Source organism: Podarcis cretensis, assembly GCF_951804945.1.
Source record: "Podarcis cretensis genome assembly, chromosome: Z".
Taxonomy (NCBI): Eukaryota; Metazoa; Chordata; class Lepidosauria; order Squamata; family Lacertidae; genus Podarcis; species Podarcis cretensis.
The window spans coordinates 18,260,952-18,285,066 of record NC_137184.1 but is presented as its reverse complement, the minus strand read 5'-3'; the positions used below and the strand labels follow the sequence as shown (position 1 = coordinate 18,285,066).

The 24,115-nt window shown below is 47.8% G+C and overlaps 1 protein-coding gene across 2 annotated transcripts in view; it reads right to left on the bottom strand.

Moving 5' to 3' along the window:
• Positions 1-7,671: 7,671 nt before the first annotated feature.
• Positions 7,672-24,115, bottom strand: part of NOTCH1 (notch receptor 1) — a 101,143-nt gene continuing 84,699 nt past the window's right edge. For both annotated transcript variants that reach the window (XM_079961175.1, XM_079961176.1), the window contains 12 exons: positions 23,656-23,913; positions 22,192-22,304; positions 20,106-20,674; positions 18,966-19,391; positions 18,511-18,659; positions 16,207-16,423; positions 15,134-15,224; positions 14,399-14,564; positions 13,535-13,830; positions 12,999-13,146; positions 12,818-12,915; positions 7,672-12,084 (listed from right to left, as the gene is read on the bottom strand). In XM_079961175.1, coding sequence (XP_079817301.1) covers positions 10,684-12,084; positions 12,818-12,915; positions 12,999-13,146; positions 13,535-13,830; positions 14,399-14,564; positions 15,134-15,224; positions 16,207-16,423; positions 18,511-18,659; positions 18,966-19,391; positions 20,106-20,674; positions 22,192-22,304; positions 23,656-23,913 — 3,932 coding nt within the window. In that variant the 3' untranslated portion in view covers positions 7,672-10,683. The remainder of the gene's footprint in view (positions 12,085-12,817; positions 12,916-12,998; positions 13,147-13,534; positions 13,831-14,398; positions 14,565-15,133; positions 15,225-16,206; positions 16,424-18,510; positions 18,660-18,965; positions 19,392-20,105; positions 20,675-22,191; positions 22,305-23,655; positions 23,914-24,115) is intronic.

Below are 24,115 nucleotides of genomic sequence, written 5' to 3'. Positions count from 1 at the left end.
TTAAACCTGTTCCTCACTTCCACTGTGTATTCATAAGGGATTTGACTTAGATTGTATCTTACCGGCCCAGTGGTTTTTCCTACTTTCTTCAGTTTAAGCTTGAATTTGCTATAAGAAGCTGATGATCTGAGCCACAGTCAGCTCCAGGTCTTGTTTTTGCTGACTGTATAGAGCTTCTCCATCTTTGGCTGCAGAGAATATAATCAATCTGATTTTGATGTGCCCATCTGGTGATGTCCATGTGTAGAGTCGTCTCTTGGGTTCTTGGAAAAGAATGTTTGTGATGACCAGCTTGTTCTTTTGGCAGAACTCTATTAGCCTTTGCCCTGCTTCGTTTTGAACTCCAAGGCCAAACTTGCCAGTCGTTCCTTTTATCTCTTGACTCCCTACTTTAGCATTCCAATCCCCTATAATGAGAACATCCTTCTTTGGTGTCATTTCTATAAGGTGTTGTAAGTCTTCATAAAGGTAAAGGTAAAGGTACCCCTGCCCGTACGGGCCAGTCTTGACAGACTCTGGGGTTGTGCGCCCATCTCACTTAAGAGGCCAGGGGCCAGCGCTGTCCGGAGACACTTCCGGGTCACGTGGCCAGTGTGACAAAGCTGCATCTGGCGAGCCAGAGCCACACACGGAAACGCCGTTTACCTTCCCGCTGGTAAGCGGTCCCTATTTATCTACTTGCACCCGGGGGTGCTTTCGAACTGCTAGGTTGGCAGGCGCTGGGACCGAGCAGCGGGAGCGCACCCCGCCGCAGGGATTCGAACCGCCGACCTTTCAATCGGCAAGTCCTAGGCGCTGAGCCTTTAACCCACAGCGCCACCTGTGTCCCTTGTAAGTCTTCATAGAATTGGTCAATTTCAGTTTCTTCAGCACCAGTGGTTGGTGCATAAACTTGGATTACTGTGATGTTGAAAGGTCTGCCTTGGATTCGTATCGAGATCATTCTATCATTTTTGAGATTGCATCCCAGTACAGCTTTTGCCACTCTTTTGTTGACTATGAGGGCCACTCCATTTCATTTACGGGATTCTTGCCCACAGTAGTAGATGTGATGGTCATCCGAACTGAATCCGCCCATTTTAGTTCACTGATGCCCATGATGTCAATATTTATTCTTGCCATCTCATTTTTGACCATATCCAACTTACCAAGGTTCATGGTTCTTACATTCCAGGTTCCTATGCAATATTTTTCTTTACAGCATTGGACTTTCCTTTCGCTTCCAGGCATATCCGCAACTGAGCGTCCTTTCGGCTTTGGCCCAGCCGCTTCATCAGCTCTGAATCTACTTGTACTTGTCCTCCGCTCTTCCTCAGTAGTATGTTGGACGCCTTCCGACCTGAGGGACTCATCTTCCAGCGTCATAACTTTTATATGCCTGTTGTCTTTGTCCATGGAGTTTTCTTGGCAGGGATACTGGAGTGGCTTGCCGGTTCCTGCTCTAGGTGGATCACGTTTGGTCAAAACTCTCCACTATGACCTGTCCATCTTGGGTGGCCCTGCACGGCATAGCTCATAGCTTCTCTGAGTTATTAAAGCCCCTTCGCCACGGCAAGGCAGTGATCCATGAAGGGGCCTGGCCATACCGTGGCCCAAAAACGTGGTTTTGAAGCACGGATCCTCATGGATCCTTACGCTTTTTGCATTGGGCCAACCCAAACTCACCGGCAAATCACACATCATGTCCAGGGGCACTGTCTGCACAACAAAAAACTCTGATCCACGGTTTCCTGGCCGTACCGTGGCCCAAAAACGTGGTTTTGATGCACAGATCCTCATGGATCCTCATGCTTTTTGCATTGGGCCACCCCAAACCCACTGTCAAATGACACATCATAGCCAGGGGCACAGCCTGCACCACAAAATACTAGGATCCATGGCTTCCTGGCCACAACATGGCCCCAAAATGTGGTTTTGAAGCACGGATCATCATGGATCCTCACGCTTTTTGCATTGGGCCACCCCAAACTCACCGTCAAATCACACATCATGTCCAGGGGCACAGCCTGCACCACAAAAAACAGTGAGTTTGGGTTGGCCCAATGCAAAAATTGTGACGATCCATGAGGATCCATGCTTCAAAACCACGTTTTTGGGCCATGATATGACCAGGAAGCCCTGGATCCAAGTTTTTTTGTGCTGCAGGCTGTGCCCCTGGACATGATGTGTGATTTGACAGTGAGTGTGGGATGGCCCAATGCAAAAAGTGTGAGAATCTATGAGGATCCGTGCTTCCAAACCACGTTTTTTGGCCATGGTATGACCAGGAAGCCGTGGATCCGAGTTTTTTGTGGTGCAGGCTGTGCCCCTGGACATGATGTGTGATTTGACTGTGGGTTTAGGGTGGGCTCAATGCAAAAAGCATGAGAATCTATGAGGACCCGTGCTTCAAAACCACGTTTTTGGGCCATGGAGTGGTCAGGAAGCCGTGGATCCGAGTTTTTTGTGGTGCAGGCTGTTCTCCTGGACATGATGTGTGATTTGACAGTGAGTTTGGGGTGACTCATTGCAAAAAGTGTGACGATCCTTGAGGATCCGTGCTTCAAAACCACCTTTTTGGGCCATGTAGTTGCCAGGAAGTCATGGATTTTAGGGTTTTTTTGGTGCAGGCTGTGCCCCTGGACATGATGTGTGATTGCATCTCGAGGCCCCAGACCCACCCCCAAAATAAATGCACATGGACACTTATATTAGTTTAAGTTTGGGGGCAAATTTTGGCCACAACTTTATTGAAATACAATCATGTGAGTGGTATTGACTTAGGCATTGACTCCCCACTATAACTGACTCCACCTCTCAGGGTGATCGTCCAATGGGGTAAACCAAACGAGGGAGCAAGGTTGATGAGGACCAACCTAAGCTCACCCCGGGGTTCCTGTGGTTCTGGCCCCTCAAGCGGACTTCGGACAAGATCCAGGACCCCCAAATTCCTTTAACGGAATACCCAGTTCCTGGAGGGGCAGGTGATGGCTGTACCTCTCCTCCCCACAATCCAACGGATCCAATGCCTAACTGCCACCTTACAAGTTGTGATGATTTGCTAAGAAGTAGGCGAAAACAAAATGGCTAAAGCCAATCTGCCAAATGGAAAAAAATTCCCACCCAGCCCCTGTTCCAAAACAGGCGACCCAAACCAAAGCAAGGCCAAGCAACTTTACCTAAACTAGGGAGGGTGGGCAGGTGTTCAGTTGTGCAAATGCAAGTGCCCCACTTGCATCACACTGCTGTTTTTAAAGCCCCTGGGATCACGCCACCTACTGGCTATTGGCTAAAACTTCATGGCATGATCCCAGGGGAATGGCCAGGACTTCCTGCTCCTCCCCCCCCCCATTTTAATCCTGTCAGGTGAGCTCTTGGTCCCGAGCGCAACCAGGACCCTCTGCTATGAAGATCCCATTTGACAGTGAGTTTGGGTTGGCCCAATGCAAAAAGCGTGAGGATCCATGAGGTACCGTGCTTCAGAACCACATTTTTGGGCCACGGTATGGCCAGGAAGCCGTGCATCCGTGATTTTTGTGGTGCAGGCTGTGCCCATGGCGATGATGTTTGATCTGATGGTGACTTTGGGCTGATCTAGTGCAAAAATCATGAGGATCCACAAGGATCCGTGTTTTTTAACCATGTTTTTGCACCACTGCAGCCCCACGAAACAGTGGATGCATTATTTTTTTGATGCTGCCTACAGAGTAAGAGGGACGCGGGTGGCACTGTGGGTTAAACCACAGAGCCTAGGACTTGTCGATCAGAAGGTCGGCGGTTCAAATCCCTGCGACGGGGTGAGCTCCCATTGCTCAGTCCCTGCTCCTGCCAACCTAGCAGTTCGAAAGCACGTCAAAGTGCAAGTAGATAAATAGGTACCGCTCCGGCAGGAAGGGAAACAGCGTTTCTGTGCGCTGCTCTGGTTCGCCAGAAGCGGCTTAGTCATGCTGGCCACATGACTCGGAAGCTGTACACCGGCTCCCTTGGCCAATAAAGCGAGATGAGCACCAGAGTGGGTCATGACTAATGTTCAGGGGTCCCTTTACCTTTTTTATAGAGTAAGACATGGTCTACAGTATCATTTTGGTTTTATTTAATTTGAATGAAAAAATCAAATGAATTTATGAGAATCTGTTTAAAATCAGCTGTATCTGCCTTTTACCCTTTTCCTTTCCCGGGCATAGGCGGTATTCAGCCCCCTTAAGCAGTGTCTGGGTGGAAATTGCTGAAATGTCATGGCAGCATAGATTTTGGTGATTTTCAGTGAAAACAGCTCAAAAACTCATTGTCTTTTGTTAAGATTTCTTTAAAAAAAATGCTCAAGAACTTTTCTCTCATTGAAATATGGCAACCCTACTTTTGTGGCACCTGTCTGTCCACTGTGAGGACAGGATGCAGGACTGAATGTATCCCCATCAGTGGTGCCCTGTGAAATGCTAAATAAACATGGTGCCCTTGCCAACTCTCGCACTCTGTTCTGCAGCATTGTTGTGGCATCCCCTGCAGCACTGCAGCTACACTGATCGCACTAACCTAAAATTGCCTGTGACCACATTATCCCTGACCCAGCAGCCAGGTTCTTATTATCAATGACCATAGCTTAACTATGGAACTTGCTCCCACAGAAGGCACCAATAGCCACCAACTTGGATGGCTTTAAAGGAGGATTGGACAAATCCACAGCAGAAGAGACTACTGCTGGCTAATAGGCATGATGGCTGTTTACTGCCTCCAATATCAGAGGTGGATCGAATAGTTTGCAAAGGTGAGGGGAGTGCTGTTGTGTTTTCAGGATCCCCTTTGGTTGGTTGCTTTGAGACAGGAGGTTGGACTAGATAGGCCCCTGTGTTGAACTGAAGGTGAACTGTTCTGGAAGATTTGCTAATGCCATCTTGGTAGTCAAGATAAGCCCACAATTAATTGGTAGCTGTTGCAGCAATGAGCTCATATATCACTTGCTTTGATATAAGCTAATTGTCTTGCTTTGATGTTACCCTTATCTGTGAGGTTTGGGGTGCTGGGCTCTGAGCCCAGAAAGGGAAGCCATCTGTAAGACTTGAGTTTTTGCCACCTATGCCCTCATCTGGTTAGGTGAAGTGATGGGCAGTCTGGTGATGTATGCTGCTTTGTGGATAAAGAATGTATGGACATTTGCTTGGGTGTAGACAAGCCATCTCCTTGCTGCAGTGTCCGTCCCACATCTGCAAAGGCTAGGAGAACTGGCAGGCTGCTTTGCTGTAAGTCTACACCTTCTCTAGAACTGGCCATTCGGATGTTTTTGACATCCTTCTTTGGTATTCCTGCACCCAACCACTCCCATGACCTATAAAGACGTAAACAGCTCAGGACCACAATACCTCAAGGGCCACCTCTCCCCATATGAACAACTGCAATCACCATCTGAGGCCCTCCATGAGAGGTCAAGAGGGTGACAACATGAGTGCAAGCCATCTCTGTGGTGGCTCTCCGTTTGTGGGATGCTCTCATGGAAGGCTTCTCTGATGTCTTCATTACATATCTTTAGGCACCAGGCATAAACATTCCTCTTCTCCCAGGAGTCCACCACCTTCTGAGAAAGTCTGTTCCACTATGAAACAGCTCTTACAATCATAAAGTTTTTCTTAATGTTTAGCTGGAATCTCCTTTTATGTCATTTGCTTACACAACAGGACTTCCAGAGGGTGTGGGGACTCTCCAGAACAGATTTTGGGGGAACACTTTGGGTGGAGGGCTATAGGAATGGGGAGAGAAAGGTGAAGTCCTTTTATGCAAGAAGTCTACTTCTGTGGTGTTGGATTCTACCCCATGATTTGTTGAGCCAGATGGTGAGAAACTAGTCGCAAACAGCTTTTACCATCAGAAAGTTATTCCTGATGTTAAGTCAGAATCTCCTTTCTTGTAACTTGAAGCCATTAGTTTAGGTTCTACCCTCCAGAACAGGAGAAAACAAGCTTACTCCACCTTTCATGTGACAGCCTTTTAGACATTGAAGATGCTATCATATCTCCTCTCAACCATTTCTCGTGAGGCTTGGTTTCCAGACACTTGATCATCTTGGTTGCCCTCCTATGCACATGTTCCAGGTTGGCAATATTCATCTTAGATTGTGGTGCCCAGAACTGGATACAGTACTCCAGTTGTAGTCTGATCAAGACAAAATAGAGAAGGACTGTAACTTTCCTTGATTGGGCCACTATATTTCTCTTGATGCAGCCTAGAACTGCATTAGCCTTTTTTGCCACTGCATCACACAGCTGACTCATGTTGAGCTTGAGGTCTACTAAGACCCCTAGATCCTTTTCCCATATACTACTGACAAGCTAGGGATCTTATATTTTCTGCCTGCTTATTATTGTATAAACCTATCTGGCTTAATTTCAATGCATCCACCAACTTACTTGGATACACCCTTAAGTAACTTTAAACCTTACCAGACAAAAAGTGTTTTGCTGCTTGAGGCAATGTACAGTGGCGCCCCAGAAGTTGAACGGAATCCGTTCCAGAAGTCCGTTTGCCTTCCAAAATGTTTGGAAACCATGGTGCAGCCAATCGGAAGCTGGGGAAGCCCTGTCGGACGTCCAGGTTCCAAAGAACGTTTGCAAACCAGAACATTCACTTCCAGGTTTGTGGTGTTTGGTCAGATAAACAGTTCCTTTTGTAGTGATTTGCTGTTTCCCCCCCAGTGGGGATCTGCTGCTGCCTCTCCTTTATTTATAGTGGAAAAGGTCAATAGCAGAGATCTCAGAGTGGCTGAAACATGCAGGCCCCACCTGACAAGGTGGATTTAGCAGCCAGTGTTAAATTTGCAACCTGGCTTCTGTTTTGCAGCAAGGAGGGCTCACCTTTCAGGGTCAGTGCTTAAAAGGGTATTCCTCAAAAGACTCTCATTAAATTGTGGGCGGGGGGGAGGAGTTTCCATGGCAAATGCTCTGCATTTTTTTACATACTGATAAATGAGTATACCTGTAATATCTAGGCAGGATTTTGCTGAATCAGCAAGATGCAAGACTGCTCAAAATTGTTGGCTGCTGGAAGTTAATTTTTACAATGTTTTTTTAAAAAGAAGGGATCACATCCAATGTTGATCATACTCAGAGTAGACCTAGTGAAATGAATACCTATCCATCTTAATTTCAATGCATCCGCCAACTTACTTGGATATACCCTTAAGTAACTCTAAGCCTTTCCAGACAAAAAGTGTTTTGCTGCTTGAAGCAATGTACAGTGGCACCTTGGAAGTTGAACGGAATCAGTTCCAGAAGTCCGTTTCACTTCCAAAATGTTTGGAAACCAAGGTGCGGCTTCCGATTGGCTCCTGCAGCGAATCGGAAGCCGCGGAAGCCCCGTCGGACGTCCAGGTTCCAAAGAACGTTCGCAAACCAGAACATTCACTTCCGGGTTTGCGGTCTTCGGGAGCCAAAACGTTTTGAGTCGCAAGGTGTTTGTCAACCAAGGTACGGCTGTATTTTCTTATGAAGCTCCATTAAAAATAAAAAAAAAACTGTTATAAGAATGTTATAGAGTATGAGAGTTGGGTCACCTTGTTTAGCACCTTTGACTTCAACAGTGGCCAACCAGATGCCCCAATGAGAAGCCAACAACCAAAACCTGAGCACAACAGCAGCAATTCCCCCACCTGTGATTCCCAGCAACAGACGCAGGATTAAGAAGGGAAAAAAACCACATTTCAACTTTCATAGAATTTCTAGATGCCCCGGGGGCATACTTTATTGCAAATCAGTTAACAAAACAAAAACAAAAAACAAAAAAATACATCCTTTTGCAAACTACACATTTTGCTTGAACATTTTTATTATGGAAGGGTGCTTTTTTACCACCCACATCCATCCCATCCCACCCCACCCCCCACACTTAAGAAACTACACTCTAGTTTATAAAACATAAAACAATGAACACCAGAGGGTGTTTAAAAATCGCTTTACTTTAGGGATATCCCAATATCAGCACTTTACCATTCTTCGTAAGAGGTGGGTATTCAAGAGGCTCCCCCACAAGCGGGGTGTGCGTGCGTGCGCGATGCTTGAGTGTGTCAAGGTGAGGTCCAGCTGGACAGAGGACCACTGTAGCACCATAAACGCACAGGATATTGGAATGCCCCCACCCCACCAAAGCCAGCAACTTGGATATGTTAGTACAGTGGTACCTCGGGTTACAGATGCTTTGGGTTACAAACTCCACTAACCAGGAAGGTTAAGCCCAATTAGTGAAAGCACGCCTCAGGTTCAGAACCGTTTCAGCTTAAGAAAGGACCTCTGGAACGAATTAAGTTCTTAACCCGAGGTACCACTGCATAAGGGAAGTGTTTCTGAATCAGGAAGCACCTGCAAAGTCAATGGCATGAGCGCCAAATGAAATGTGTGTCAGATTGAAGTCTTCAAGGGTGGCTCACTTGGCAAATCCTGCCAGTGAAACTAACTCGTTCTCAAAAGAGTGCTGTGGTCACACAAAGGCCTTGTTCAGTTCAGTGACTCTCTCAGTGAACTTTTTGGTGGATTGGGCTCCTTGAGCAATATTTCACCACCTCTAAACCACTTTCACTTTCAACTTAAAACCGTTTTAGATTTTTTAAAACAAAATCCACCCTTTATCTCTCTTTTCTTTAAGTAAAAACAAAACAAAACAAAACAAAAAACTTATTTACAGAACATTAGCTTTGCCATAGGCTTATACTATATATTTATATATATAATAATTTTTTATTTTTTTTTTACAAAGTCGACCCCCTTCCCCATTCTCCTTATTGCCATAAGAGCAAACATCCAACGTGCCATTCCGGAAGACTTTGCAATCTCTCTCTCTCTCCCTCTGTCTTAAAAGCAATGAATTCAGCCCCTTTTTGCTTTCTGGGGGTGTCCTGTGATGACAAGAGTCCAACCCAAGTCGGGCTGTAAAACTCATTTCAAAATCAGGAACACCTAACTGGGGCCTGGCCAGTTTGGCACTGGCATCTCCCAAAGGGCCATCCAAGGCAAATGTTTTGCCAGCCCATCAAGGTCTAGGTATCCCCACCCCCATGCCCCCCGTCACTGCCCTCCTGCATGTGGGGCGGGGCAGAAAGATTGGTGGGGCGGGTTTGGAACTGCTGGCCTAGATTCTGGCAAGCAGGGTTTAATTTCCACCCAGAGTTCCACTCTCCAGCTCCCAATATTCAAGTGGGACAGGAACACAGTGAATTCCACTGAGGACTCTACAGATGAAAGGCGAGAGCCACTCACGAGATGAGGGGGTGGGATTTGCAGTTGCTGCAGGGGGCTACACTGGAAGCAACAGGGGCAGGAAGAAGGTTGAAGCGGCACCCTCTCCAAGACATGTCCCTGAGTGCAGCACCTTTTCACTCTCTTCCATAGAAGTGAATGGGTTGCTAGAATCAACCCCTTCTGGGAAAATTACAGCGCCGTGATATTTATAGGTGAGCCTATTGCCATGTGACTAATGGCCTGTGGCTCATACCCTGAGGTCTCTCTACACTGCACAGACACACCAACCCTCTCTCTGGGTAACCCTAACCTATACAGCTTATGTTTTCACACAGACACATACATCTCCTGCCTGTCATGATCAACAGCATTTTGTTAAGTCTTCTCATAGTAAGAAATGTGGTTCTTAAAATGGCAACACCCCCCAAGGTGATGGGTGCTTTAAAAATAGCACGATTGGGACAATTTAGAGAAAAACCACAAAGCTATCCTGGAGTCAAAGTAAAGTTTCTTCCTCTGCACCAAAAGCCTTTTTGAGCATAAGACTTTTTTGGAGAAGGGAAGTTGGAGGGTGGGCCCCGAAGGAAGCATTGGGATTTCATTTATAGCTTAGAACCCGTGATCCTGATTTTTGATCATAGGCAGTATTTCAAATAAATAAAAAAGAAGTAAAGCTTGCTATCATGCAAAAAAGGACAAGCGAGATAAACTATATAATACTGAAACTTTAAAACAGAAATTCATAGCTGCTGTCTCATAATATTCCCCGACTCTATCCACCCTCATACAAGGGAATATTTTAAAGCACTTGACAAAACAAAACAAAACAAAACAAAAAACAAAACAAAACCCAACAAAAACCATCAACAACCACCCTCCCCCCCGCAAAAAACCATCAACTTAAGTTTAAATTATAATATCCCTTCAAATAGGTAAACTTTTGTTGAAAAAATGTGCCCATCCTCCCTATTTTTCCAGAATTAAAAACAAAAACAGGAAAAGAAATATCTTGTTCAATAAATAAATGTCACTATATAATCATGGGTCTTTGCTTACAGCTTTACAAAAGAAAACCTCTCTGCACAAGAACATCCTTGTGGTATAAAAGTTTTTGTTTTTGTTTAAAGAGGATGTCCTAAAAAAAGAAAAAAAAAGTAGTAAGCAAGAGAGAGCAAAGCAGGCAATCAAACCCCATTAATAAGATTTTAAAATTTGGACCACAGCAAATGCATCCCACTGAGCTCTCAACAAAACTTATAAATAAAAAAGGCAGTGTTTTCATGTAGTACATAAATAAATACGAACGAAGGAAGAAAAATGTTGAAATTTCCCTCTTACATTGTATGTAAAAATACTTTTCTTTTTATATATATATATATAAAACAGAAACTCAAACCAAAGGTTACTCTGGTTCAACCAAAGAAGCGTCTCCCTCCGAAGGAAACTCTCTGGGGTCGCCTGCCCAAGCGGTTCCCCTCCTCTTGCTCTACTTGAACGCCTCTGGGATGTGCCCCATCTGCGACTGCATGCTGGTGGGCGGGCTTGAGATGCCCTCGGACCAATCTGACAGGTTGGAGTGTGGAGATGAGCTCGACCATTGGTCCGGCGACTCCGGGGAAGGTGTCAAGAACGGGTGGTCTGGCACCTGGAGCTGGTGGCTGGGGGTGTTGTCCAAGGGGGAGGAGTAGCTGTGCTGGGAGGGTGGAGTCAGGAACTGGGTGGTGGTCATGGGCTGAGTGAGGGCAGAGGGCAGGGAGGTGGCCAGGACCTGGGTGTCCTGGGGCAGGATGGTGTGGACTGCCAGAGCCCCGCCATTCACTTGCTGCTGCAAGTCAGGCTGGCCCAGATCATTCCCTAGGAAGTTTGCACTCCCGGCATTTGGGGCGGTGTTGTGGGTCTGCTGCTGCTGCTGCATGCTTTGCTGCTGGATCTGCTGCAGCTGCTGTGCCTGCAGGAGATGGGGCTGGGCATTGGCTGGCAGGCGGCCGTTGGGCATGGCCTGGTAGTTCATAATCTGGGACAAGGTGGTGGTGGGCAGCCCGTTGTGGAGGGAGGTCAGAAGACCATGCTGGAGGGCCTGGCCCTGCGGGAGTGCCCCCTGCTGCAGGCCATTCCGCATAGTGTTGTACTGGCCCTGCACCTGAATACCGCTCTGCATCTGACTCAGCCAGCTGCATTGCCCGCTCAGGCCAGGCGCTCCGCTCACGGTGAAATTCATGACAGTGGCGTTGGAGGTGGGCAGGTGGGAGAGCCGCGGGGGCACCGAGTCGAAGGGCTGTTGCATCCGACTGGCACCCAGGCCCAGGTCTTGCTTGCCCACCAGGTTGAGGTGGTTCATGCTCAGGTGGGCATCGGGCATCCCTGGCAGGTGGTTGAGGGGCATGGAGGGCGACAGTTGGAAGGGGGAGGTCATCAAGGGAGGAGATGCCACATCAGACAAGTACCCACGGGGGGACTCTAGGGAGTCGACTGGGGAGAGGACACTGGAGCTGTCCAGCAGGCAGCCTTTGCCCTCCTGCGACTTCTTCCGGCGGGCCTTGAGGTCCTTGGAGGACTCCTTCCCGTTGCAGATCAGTCCCTTGGCGCTAGGCTTCCGCGCCTTTTTGCCCTGCATAGCTGGCTTCAGGCTGCCGATGTAACTGCTAGGCGAGCAGAGGGGCGGGGAGAGGGTAGGTGCCCCCAGGGGCCCGCTGTGCAAAGGGGGGCTGCGCACCAGGTTGTACTCGTCCAGGAGGCGGACGATATCATGGTGCATGCGCTCCTGGGCGATGTCCCGTGGCAGGCGGTCCATGTGGTCTGTGATGTCCCGGTTGGCGAAGTTGTCTAGGAGGACCTTGGCTGTCTCATAGCTCCCTTCTCTGGCCGCCAGGAACAGAGGGGTCTCCTCCTAAGGGCATGGGAGGAAAGGGAAGAAGAAAGCAGACTATTAGAGGCTCTTCTCCAAAATGAACAGGGTTATGCAGCTGAAGTATTATTAGTCATTCCTTACATTTACCAATTTGCTTTACACAATGAAAGGTCTAGCTGCAGCTTAAGAACGTAAGACGAGCTCTGCAGCTGGATCAGGCCAATGGCCTACTTGGTCCAGCATCCTGTCCTCACAGTGGCCAACCAGACACCCCAACTGGAAGCAAAAGAGCCCTCTCCCCTTTTGCAGTTTCCAGCAACTTGTATTCAGAAGTGTTGCAGAGCATAGCCATTATGGCCAGTAGTCACTGATAAACTTCTCTTCCATGAACTTACTCTTGTCCTCTTCTAAAGACATCTAGGTTGGTGGCCATCCCTGCCTCTTGCGGGAGGGAGTTTTATAGTTTAACTATACGCTGCATGAAGGACTTTCTTTTGCCTATCCTGAATCGTCAAACGGATGCAAGTCAAGTTCAATTAAAGCTAATTCCCTGTTTCCCATCCTAAATTGCAGATAAACGATAAACTTCTCCTTCTGCCCAGGGAAGCCCACAAGATGCCAGGGCACCTATTTCGCAGCTTATTCCAGCAAAGCTTCTGACCCTGTCATTGAAGATCCTGGGCTTGCTGGTCCCGTCCTTGGCTGGATGGCCAGTAGCTCTGCCTCGCACTGGCCCAGCCCTGCCCCAGGAAGAAGCCCCCTTCCTTCTCACCTTGTTATTCTGCATGTCTTTATTTGCCCCGTTCTTCAACAGCACAACAGCGGCATCAATATTATTCACGGCAGCAGCCCAGTGCAGCGCTGATTTCCCTATGGACACAAAGGCACAAATGTTAAGGCCATGACCATGAGCCCCTCACCCTTCCCCAGAATGCTTTGGGAATGCCAGGTACCTAGGTCATCAACCGCATTGACATCTGCGTGGCAGCTGATGAGGTCTTCCAGCATGCCCTCCACAGCCAAACGGGCAGCCAGGATGAGAGGGGTTGTTCCATCGTGCATGCGAGCATCCAGGTCGGTGGCCCTGTTCCTGATCAGAATCTGTCCCAGGAAAGAGAGACATCTTAGTTATTTGACATCCTGGCAGGGGTAGACTGGGAAGGCAAGAGAGTGAATGTCCGTTCTACAGCCGCTCAGCTGAAAGCCACATGTAGCTAACCAGAAACTCAAAAGTCCCTGCTTTGCATTGCAGGGGGGTTGGATGAAAAAAGAAAAACCTCACTGGGAAGGCAGAATGGTTGCATCTGAGGAACTTAGGCCCAGAATGAGCATAGCTTTTGCACTAGAGTCACAGAATGATAGGAATCATAGAATTTTAGGGTGGAAAGGGACCTCAAGGGTCATCAAGTTCAATCCTGTCCAACAGGGAGGGAGCTACCCAGCCCTCCTGCACCGCTCCCAAGCTCTGGAAGCACTGGACTCGCCTTACCTGGAAGACCCCCTGAGCGTCGGCCGAGACAGCAGCATGGAGCGGCGTCTTCCCCATGTGGTCCTGGATGTTGGCATCGGCACTGGCTTCCAGCAGTCTCTTGGCTGCGTCTGAGCGTGAGTAGCGGGCGGCCAGGTGGAGGGCTGTCTCCCCAGTGCGGTCTGTTTGGTTGTGCAAGCTGGCCCCCTGGTAGATGAAGTCTGAAATCACGGCTGGGGCATCCTCCTCCTCTTCACTGTTGCCCATCTCCAGCCCACCTCCGCTGCAGGAGGCGATCATCAGTGGCGTGAATCCATCTGCCAAGGCACAAGTGGAGGGAAATCAGTCAGAAGCGCAATGACAGTGCTTGGATGCACTCCCATGATATCAAAGCACCAGGGCCTGAACTAAGCCTGAAGACTGGTGATCAGGATCTAAGAACAAGTGTCTTGTTTCTGGACCAGACCAAAGAGGGCCCATTCAGTCCAGCATCCTGTCCTTACAATGACGAACCACATGCCTCTTCTGGGAAACCTGAAAGCAGAACATGAACCACAAGAGCAACTCTCTCCTCCTGCCATTTCCAGCTACTAATATTTGGAATCATTACTGCTTCCAACTATGGAAACAAGAGTATAGCTATCATAGCTAGTAGCTGTCAATGGAGAAAGAGAAGGCTATCAAATTTGTCTGATCCTCTTTTAAAGAGCTGGGCTACTCCAAAGTCCTGTTCCCCTCCCAAAATCCCACCTGGCCTGTATGCTGTTTGGTTCTTCCCCTGGGCCAGCTCTAATGCCCTCCCTCCTGGCATTGTCCTCCTTTCCCCTGAAAAAATCACAGCAAGGGAGGAAGAAAGAGGCTTTGACACCCACACACCCTCCTTACCTGGTCCTCGCACGTTGACATCCATACAGTCAGCATCAATTTCCCCTTGGGGTGGGGTGGGTGCCATGGAGGAGATGCGCAGGTCAGCTGCATCCAGGTGCTGCTGTGTCCACTGCCTGTGGTCAGCCTGGTCATTCATGTCTGGCAACATGGCCTGTTCTTCCACCTGGGAAGAGAGGCGATTGAGGTTTTAAAGGATCCTTTTGGACATAAAATTCTACTCTTTCTCGCACATTGTGCTGCCGAGTTGAAAACAAGAGTTATCCCCTCTGCCCCCAACTTCAACAAATATAAAATGAACCCTGCCACTACACGATATGGAAAGCTAAATTCTATTATCAGAATAAGAGTTGTTTAATTTTGCATAAGCGGGTTTTCCAGTATTTCCTGAAACTGGAGAGGCAAAGGGGGAGAAGGCAAGGAAGGAAGGAGCAATGTGCTGATCTTCTGCTGAGGACAAGAAACTTGCTTTTTTAAGACAGGACCAAAGATAGGGGCCTCTTGGTGAAATCAGGCAGGGAGATCTACAGATGCCCATAGGGGCCTTGGCTATTGTGGGATAGCAAGGTAAGCCTGGGGGGGACCTGGGGGGTGTCAAAAAGTTCCATTGGGCCAGGGATGAGGGAGGGACTCGCAGCGCATACCAAATGCATCCAAACAGGATGGAAGAGACCTATGAATTAGTGAGTGCCTTTAAGGCTGAAACGGCATAGAAACAGCAGCTCGCTGGCTTACCCTGAACTTCTTGGTGTCTAGTGTCTCCTCATCACCCCACTCATTCTGGTTGTCGTCCATCAGGGTCCCATTGGAAGCATTTTTCAAGGGTCTTCATGGAGAAAAAATAGGAAATTAGATCCACCTCTAGAAAAACCAAACTCTGCATTTTTTCACCAAGGGCTAAATGGAGTAATTAAGGATGGTGATGATTTAAAAAGTTTCCCCTGCCATACTTAGACTTGTCCAAGCTGTATCACACCCTAGGTGCCATTTCAGACATCATTTATCAGAGCTGGGCACTGTACATGGGAACTTGCTTAGAAGCTGGAAAAGAAGTGAAATTAAGGACCAAGCCTCTCCAAAGTCCTTCCACCAGCCTCAGTGTGCTATTTCTGCCTTGTGTGGATGATGCACCAAATCTGCTTTTTATATATGCCATAAAACCTTGGTGCTACACTTGGAGAAAGCAGACAAAAGCAAATGGGCAGGTTGTGCCCAAACCCAAAAGGATCCTTCTTTCCTCCAAGCCAAAGGAGGACTACAGTAATGGATCTAAGTTAGCCATGCTCATCAATTTCAGTGGGTCTACTCTGTGAAGGGCTAAACCCCTTGCTCTGAATTACCCGGCCTTCTGGCTTCCACCACCCTTCCCTGGACACTCCACATGTTCATTTCAATGGCCTGGAAAAACTGACACTTAAATTGGGCTCAGAATATCCCTCCCAAAAACATTTTGACACCAAATTTCCCTTCCTCTCCAGCTTGTCATCCAGAGAGCTGTGGCACAGTAAAAATTAAAACCAACTTTTTTTAAATGTGCAGAGTGAAAAGCTAACATCAAGCCTTTGGCAAAACTTTGTGCCCTCTGGATTTTTGCATTACAACTCCCATCAGACCATGGTGGCTGGGACTGATGGGGGTTGTAGTCCGAAACATCTGGAGGGCACCAGGTTGGTGAATAAAAAGAACTATGGTCCCCAACAACAGCAGCAACCCAGGAAGGAGGCGGGAAAGGGCCTTTCCCTCCCTCCCCACCCAACCAAATGGCAACAAAGGAGACCCAGGAAGAGGTGAAGAGGGGGATTACTCACTTCAGCCCCACAGAATCCTCCCCCAGGGGCTCTCTGCGCTTCTTCTTGCTGGACTCGGTCACTTTGAAGCCCTCAGGGAACCAGAGCTGCCCATGTTCCCTCCGCCGCTTGCGCGATGCCAGAACCCCGAAACCAATGAAGAGGAGGAGGAAGACACCAGGCACCACCATGTACATAGGGTACCACTGGGTGCTCTTTTCGGGGTCAGTACTTTCACCTAGGAGAGAATGAGAGGCAGAGTGTGACGAGAGGACCTCAAGTTAAGATGCATCTCTGAATGGAGGCAGAAGGCAAAATGCAGTGAAATTAAGTTAATAAGCTGCCAGCCTGGCTGTGTCTTGATTCTTCCGCCTGCAACCGAACCCCCACCCCTCCCCACTCACTGCCCCCAAACTCCTCCAAAGCCCCCTGGAAAAAAGAAGGTCATTTTTCTACACTGTTCATCAGAATTGCAAACTGTTTCTGTACCTGCAGAGCTGGAGGGGGAGAGGGTTCCCCCCCTTCCTCCTTTCACGGATAAAGGATTAAGCAAACTTCAAATCATTGCATTCACATTGAGCTGTTAAGTCAAAAGGATTGAAGGGGGATTTGGAAGATGCAAACTTCAACACTCTGCGTGTCACTGATCGATTACAAGGTTTGGGTTGTGGGGTTAACTTTGCGCGCGCTCTCTCTCTCTCTCTCTCTCTCTCTCTCTCTCTCCGCCCCCCCCCCACTCCTTCATCCTCCCCCAGCAGTAATGATTTTGGAATCAGCTATGGATGAGAGAGGGGTGGAACCATCAAGACAGAACTTCGAAGAACTAAAAAAGAGTTAAAGAGATGCCACTTCCTTCTTAAAGAGGAATCAAGTTCTTTTTACGATATTGTTTAAGACAAACATCATACACTGTAACTCTTTTGAATTTATTCCATAAAATTTATATACCATTTGATTGTTGAGGGGGGGAAACACCCAACCCCCCAAAACAACAAAATTACCAGCAAAAAACCCACCATTTAAATCATTCCAAAAATGACTGAAACCAGGAATAGGCTAAAAAGCATATTCTTTTTGGCTCCCACTTAAAATATGTTTGTTGAGGAAAGTCCATCCAGACATACTGAATGATGACAAGTGTTTTAATCTGGTTTTTAGCCTACTGTTGATTTTAATTATTTAATATGCCTTTAAATACGTGCTTTAAACTGTCACTTATCTGTATTTCTTAGTCCTTTAATGTTGTCAGGCTTTTATCTTTTTGGAAAATGCTTAGAGCAATGGCTCCAAAATTCTTCCCACCCTCACAAATAGACCACCTGAAAATTGCTGAGGGTCTCAGTGGACCACTGAATTATTTCTCAGCTTGTTGTAGAAACGGAAATGCACCATGCTAGATGCTGTGTGGTTTTTAGCTGCATTCTTAAATTCCTGCCTGCCAGGCAGAAGGCCTTCTTGGTAGTGGCACCCACCCTGTGGAACGCCCTCCCGTCAGCTGTTAAAGAGATGAGCAATTATATAATTTAGGAAACATCTGAAGGCAGTTCTGTATAGAGAAGCTTTTTAAGGTGTAATGTTTTACTATGTTTTTATATAAGCTGGAAGCCACCCAACATGGCTGGGGCAACCCAGTCAGATGGGTGAGGTATAAATAATTTATTATTATTATTATTTTACTGCTTCCATGGAATTCTAATTGCAATGCAATAAAATACAACAGAATAAATAAAAGGAAGTGATAAAAACACTCCCTTGGCTCTGCTGTGACAGACCAGCCCCATCAGGCCCCTCCTGCCCCTGGATTGTGCAAGCTGGTTGTTAGAGGACCAACTGTTTAGAATCTGGTGCCTGTGTTTTGGTTTTCCTCTTCCCTCCTTGTGCCTTTTCCTTTGTGTATCATGCCTTTTAATTTTTTTTATTTTAAGCCTGTAGGTAGGGACTGCCTTGTTTTGACTGTATGAAAGCTGCTCTGGGAGCCTTTTTGACTGAAGAGCCTGGTACAAATGCTTCAAATAAATAAATGAACAAGAAAGACACAATTAAAAACATTTAATGCAAAGAGTGTGCCATCTCCCATCTCCAACCTCAGATCCACAGGCATGCATGGGTGGACCACCTGATTGAAGCTCATCCGTGGACCACACCCTGGGCAGCCCCGGCTCAAAGCTTTCATTACAATCAAGTGGTATGTAGCTTTTGTAAAAGAAAGTGAAAAACTGCTAGGGGCAAAAGCTGACTGGGGCAGAGGTGGCCCAGTTTCCCGGGATATGCCAGCAGGGCTGCTAACGCATCAGCAGGTGTTTCCTGCACGTGTGGCTGACTTACTCTTAACAGCTTCGATTTTGTATGGGAAATCCAGGCTGCCCCGCGAGGCCAAAGCACCGAGGAAGGCTGCCACATCTGTGGTACTTTGGAAGCACTGAGAGGAGGACTGGACACACTGGCGATTGTCAATCTCCAGGTGAACGATTGATCTGCAGGTTTTGGAAGAAGAAAAGAAAGTGGGAGTAAGAAGCAATAATCTTGGATGGACAGCTTCCTAGGTTCCTATAAAATTCAGTCCCTTTTTTCAGAATGATGAGGACCAGAATCTTTGTTTTTAGGGGAAGAGCCATGGCTCAGCTACAGAGCACCTGCTTTGTATGCAGAAGGCCCCAATGGCATGTCCAAGTTGGGCCAGGTGAGACTCCATGCCAGACATTCTGGAGAGTCACTGCCAGTCAGTGCAGACAACAACCTCTTCCTCCCTGCTCCCAGAGAGCCCCAGCCGAGCCACTCACCCGCAGATGTCCACATGGTCCATCTCCCTCCTGCGTCTGTCAATGATGGTCTCATACAGCCTAGATCTTATCTTGAAGACAGCATCACTCACATCTGGCCAGCTCGCCAACGACCGCTTGATGTGGTGCTTTTTGAGCTCCTCTGGCTTGCCATAGTAGGGGAATATCATGTACTCGCCCTGCTCATCCTTCTTGAAGACCACATTGGTGTGAAGAATGCGGCTGAGCTCCCGCAGAAAGTTCAAGGAGTTGTTCTTTAGGTTCTCTGGGGAGGTCAGCACCACCACCACCAAAGTGCCGTCCGCCAGCTTTTCGGGAACGTTGTTGGCACAGTCGAGACCGTCCCACTCACACTCCGCGTTGTTGCAGCCCTGGTCGCAGTGTCCATCAGAGAAGTGGTCCTTGCAGTACTGGTCGTACAGAGGGCTGTGCAAGCAATGGGGAGAGGAGGAGAAGGAGTTGAAAACAAAACTGCCCGGTATCTATAATGCCATTATACAAGTCTATGGTGTGGCCACATTTGGGATACTGTGCACAATTCTGGTTGCTTCAGCCCCACAGTCACTAGAGCAGGGCCTTTAGTGTGGCTGTCCGTCCTTTGGAGCAGCATGCCCGATGAAATACAATAAGCTCCACCATTTGCGCTTTTTAGAAACAGCTGAAGGGCCATTTTGTCCCCAAAAGGCTTTCTCCACTGTATAAATGAGTATTTGACATGAGTGCCCACTGGTTTGGGTTTCACTTGTGTTTTTACATATATTTGTTGTCATTGTCTTTTAAACTGTTTAAATTATATGTAAATTGCCCTGAGATGATGGTTTAGAAGGTGAATAGTAGCTCAAAAATAAAAATGAGAAGAAGAGGAGGAAGAAGAAGAAGGAGGGGTAGAAGAAAGAAGAAACAACCTTTTGCTTCTGGGCCCTCCCTGCTCTTTCCACATACTCTCATCATAAAAGAGCAAACAGGCACATCCTTTAGCCCCAGAAGCAAATCGTTACTGTTACTACTACTACTACTACAATTTTATTATCTGCCCTTCCACCTAAAGTCCCAGGGTGGGGACTTACAACAATTAAAACATAACTTTGATATCAAAGTGCATCGTGACCCAATGTAAAAAACAGTTTAAACTCCACTCACTTGCACTGCCCCTCCATCTTCTGGCAGTCGAAACCGTCGTACAGGCAGCCGGTGTTGTTGCACTGGGTGTCACAGCGCCCGTTGTTAAAGTAGTCCCAGCACTGGAGGGACTGGGAGCAGTTCTTCCAGGGGTCGTTGAAATTCAGGGAGCAGTCGCCGCCGTCCCAGCCGCAAGCGTGGTTATTGCACTGGGCGTCACAGATCTTGTTGCCGGCGTGGCTGGCGCACACAGGGATCTCACACTTCTCCTCCAAGGGAGGTGGAGTGATGTTCTGGCCAAGGCCACCTGTGAAGTCGTAGTCCAAGATGTGGCAGTTCAGACCGTTGAACCGGGCTGGGCAGTTGCAGCGGTAGTGGGGTGGCTCCTTGGCAGGCTGGCAGGTGCCCCCGTTGTAGCAGGGGCTGGAGTGGCAGGGGCTGCCAGAGGAGAACTGGCAGGCAGCTCCGCTAAAGCCCAGTGGGCAGAGGCACCTGGAGCTCTTCTGGGTGGAGATGCAGGTGCCGCCGTTCAGGCACCGCAACGGTCCGCAGCCGTGGGCGTCGTTCTCACACGTGGCACCGTCCCAGTCCTGCAGAGGGCAAAGAGTGGAACGACTGAGACTACTCCAAAAGCAGTAATCAAATCACAGAAAAGTAAAGTGGGAAGGCCTCCAAGGGGTCATTATTATTATTGTTATTATTATCATTTGTTGCTTGTTACTTGAAGGTCTCCAATTGACTTACAGTAATACACGCACACACACAAATATTCTCCTCCCAAAAGGGAGGAGAAAAGGGGGGGAATCAATATGTTGTCTAACACAGAGCTTTCCCAACTTTTCATGTTTGTGATACACTTTTTAGGCATGCATCACTTTGCGACACCATAATTCACTTTTCCTAGCAAACCAGAGGTTAAACTAACCCCAGGAGGAGCCCGGGGAGTATTCACGTGAGACTCCTACACACTGCAGCCAACACACTAATGTGTCACGATACAGTTTGGAAAGCTCTGGTCTAACACAATACTTATGAAAAGAAAAAAGAAAAAACACACCTGCTATATAAATAACAAACAACATTAACTATTATCGTCAAATAATAAACCAAGAATACACTCACCCACTAATGAGCAGATTTCCTACCCACTAATGAGCAGATTTCACCAACTATTTCTCCAACTTTTAGCTTCACCAACCTGCCCCAAACTCTGTTCTCAGGCCAACTGTTTTATATCAGCAGTGGGTTGGTCAGTGTCCTCCTCCAGGAACTATCCATTATCTCCCTTCAGAGGGGAGCAGCTGCATGGCAAAGCAGGAACGTGGTGGCAAAAGTTTTATCTGCTTTGCCGTTGGTCTGGCTACTGCTTTTGTCCTGCTGGTGGTGGTGGTGGGGGTGCATCTAGCTCAACCCCCTGAATGCTAGAATCCCAGCTAAAGAATGGGCATTACTAACTTAAGTCTGCACATTTTGGTGGGTCCACTCTGAGCAGGACTAGCATTGGTTGCAACCCTAAATTTGCAGTTTATGCTGAAGTCAGTAGAGGTCAGCATACTCTTTACTGATAGCTGCTAATCTCCTAGTGTTCAGATGAGCAGAATCAGTGCCTTTTTTTTCAGAGATCATGTGCTCCCCTGTCCACACTTGCCTGGCAAGGTTGCATATATATACATGGGAACTTCCACATGTGGAGCAGATGCACTACCTGCTGAACTATGGCCCTTCTCCTAAGAACAAAGCAAGGTTCTAGTCCTCAAAGTTATGAATAAGGGGATGAAATAAGCAGAAACATGGGAAGCCGTGTTCTTCCAAGTCAGTGCAATTGATCCATCTAGCTCAGTATTGTCTACACTAACTTTCAGGGGCTCTCCAAGGTTTTAGACTCACTGGATGTGCCCAGCTCTTCCTGGGATTGAACCTAGGATTTTCTGCATGCAACACAGCTGATTTACCACCAAACTACGGCCTTTCCTCATCCAGCAACTCCTAAGAAGCCAAAACAGATGCTGGCTAGGAAGGGGCGCAAATAATCCCACCCAGCCCAAGAGGCTGCTTCCGTCTCTCAACCCCACAGCTCGTCCCCTGAAACCAAAAGCTGACTACACACCGGAGGGCACCTGCAGATGTAGCCGTGCTGTGTGTTGCTGGCCACTGCACAGGTCCCACCGTTCTTGCAGGGCTGGTTCCGGCAGCCGTCTACCACCGTCTCACAGTGACGCCCTGGAAAGGGGATGGAGAAAGCCTCGTCAGGTTGCCCCGCCGTCACCCCCAACATTTCCCCCTGGACCTCTGCAGTAAAACAGCTGCATCTCTCCATCTCTGAAATCTCATGTGCACACTCTTTTACTAGTTAAGGGGGGGGGGGTGGCCCTGATGGATACCTATTGGCTGAAAAGAAGATGTCTATGCCATCAGGGCAGCCCACTCCACCCCATGTATCTTCTCTAGAAAGGGAAAAGTTGAAGATATTAAGAACCTAACAAGAGCCTGCTGGTTCTGGCCAAAGGCACCCCATCTCATCCAGCATTCTGTTCTCACAGTGGCCAACCAGATACCTTTGGGGGGCCTGGGCACAAGGAAACTCTCCCCTCCTTGTGATTTCAAGCAACTGGTACTCAAAAGCATTTCTGCCTCCAGCTGTGGAGGCAAGAGCACTGCCCTCTTGATTAGCAGCAATCTCTCGCCCTCTGTCTAATCTTTTTTTAAAGCAGTCTAGGTTTGTGGCCATCACTGCCTCCTGTGGGAAGGAGTTTAACTATCATCATCATTTTATTTGTATACTGCCTTTGCACAGTTAAAACTATGTAATTACACAATTACAAAATGGCCATGAACAATAAATAAAACACAGGGGGGAAAGCACACAGCAAACCCGAAAAATTTCCACATAAATGAAAATAAGATCTAAAAACAAGCCTGCAAAAAATTAATACCAGGAACAGCAACAACCTCCACTAAGCAATACCCCAGCACAAGAGTCTGTTCAGCAGCCTCATCTTTTGTAGCCGGGAGTCGTCAGGCAGGGCCCTGGCCCTCCCCCACAGGCCAGGTGGGAAAAGGCAGGGAGTAGGACTCCCAGCTAAGATAGTCTATGCACTTGGGAGAATTCAGGGCAAATAAAAACAAAGTACTTTTTTACACAGTGCATAGATAAACTCTAAAGGGGGGGGGGGGCAAAGACATGGAGCAGGATAATGCCTGTGTTCTCCCTCCACTGTCAGAGCAGAATGCCCCTGAATATAAGCTGCTGGAAACCACAGAAGGAGAAAGTGCTGTTGTATTTGGGTACTGCTTGTGGACTTCCCACTGTAGCACCAGGTTTGGTTAATGTGGGAAAAGGATGCTGAGTTGCCCTGATCCAGCTGAAGATCTCTTCTTATATTCTTACTAGATACAGTCCATGGCTTATAATCTTTGGGTATATGAACCACCTATATTAAACTGCATGTTTGCATTAGGACTGGAGAATACCTTTACTGTCAACATCAGCCAGTAATTCTTGGAGAAAAAGCAAGAGGGGGGGAAACACCAAAGACTACGTGTTTTTTGGGGGGAGCCTTGTGATGCTCACCAGAATACCCCAGACGACACTCGCACACGTAGTCGTTGATGCGCTGCACACAGTTCTGGGTTCCTAGCGGGTCACAAGGGTTGGACAGACACTCGTTGACGTCACCCTCACAGCGCTCCCCAACGAAGCCCAGCAGGCAGATGCAGCTGTAGCCCCCTACGCGGTCCACACACCGCCCGTTGTTGAAGCACTTGGGGGCGAAGGTGTTGGGGTCAAAGGGTGGGCTGCAGTCGTCTATGTTGATCTCACAGTGCACTCCTGTGGTGGGGAGAGTGATGGGGAGCAGAAGAAGGTGAGAGCTGGATCCCAAGAGGCCTGCTTACAACTTGGCCTAGCATTGATCCATTTTCTTTACATTTCCTGGAGGCACCCCCCAAAACAAATAAATTGAAAACCTGTATTCCTGTACATACACCAAAACTTTTAATAGTATGCATCTGTAAAACACATTTTAATTAAG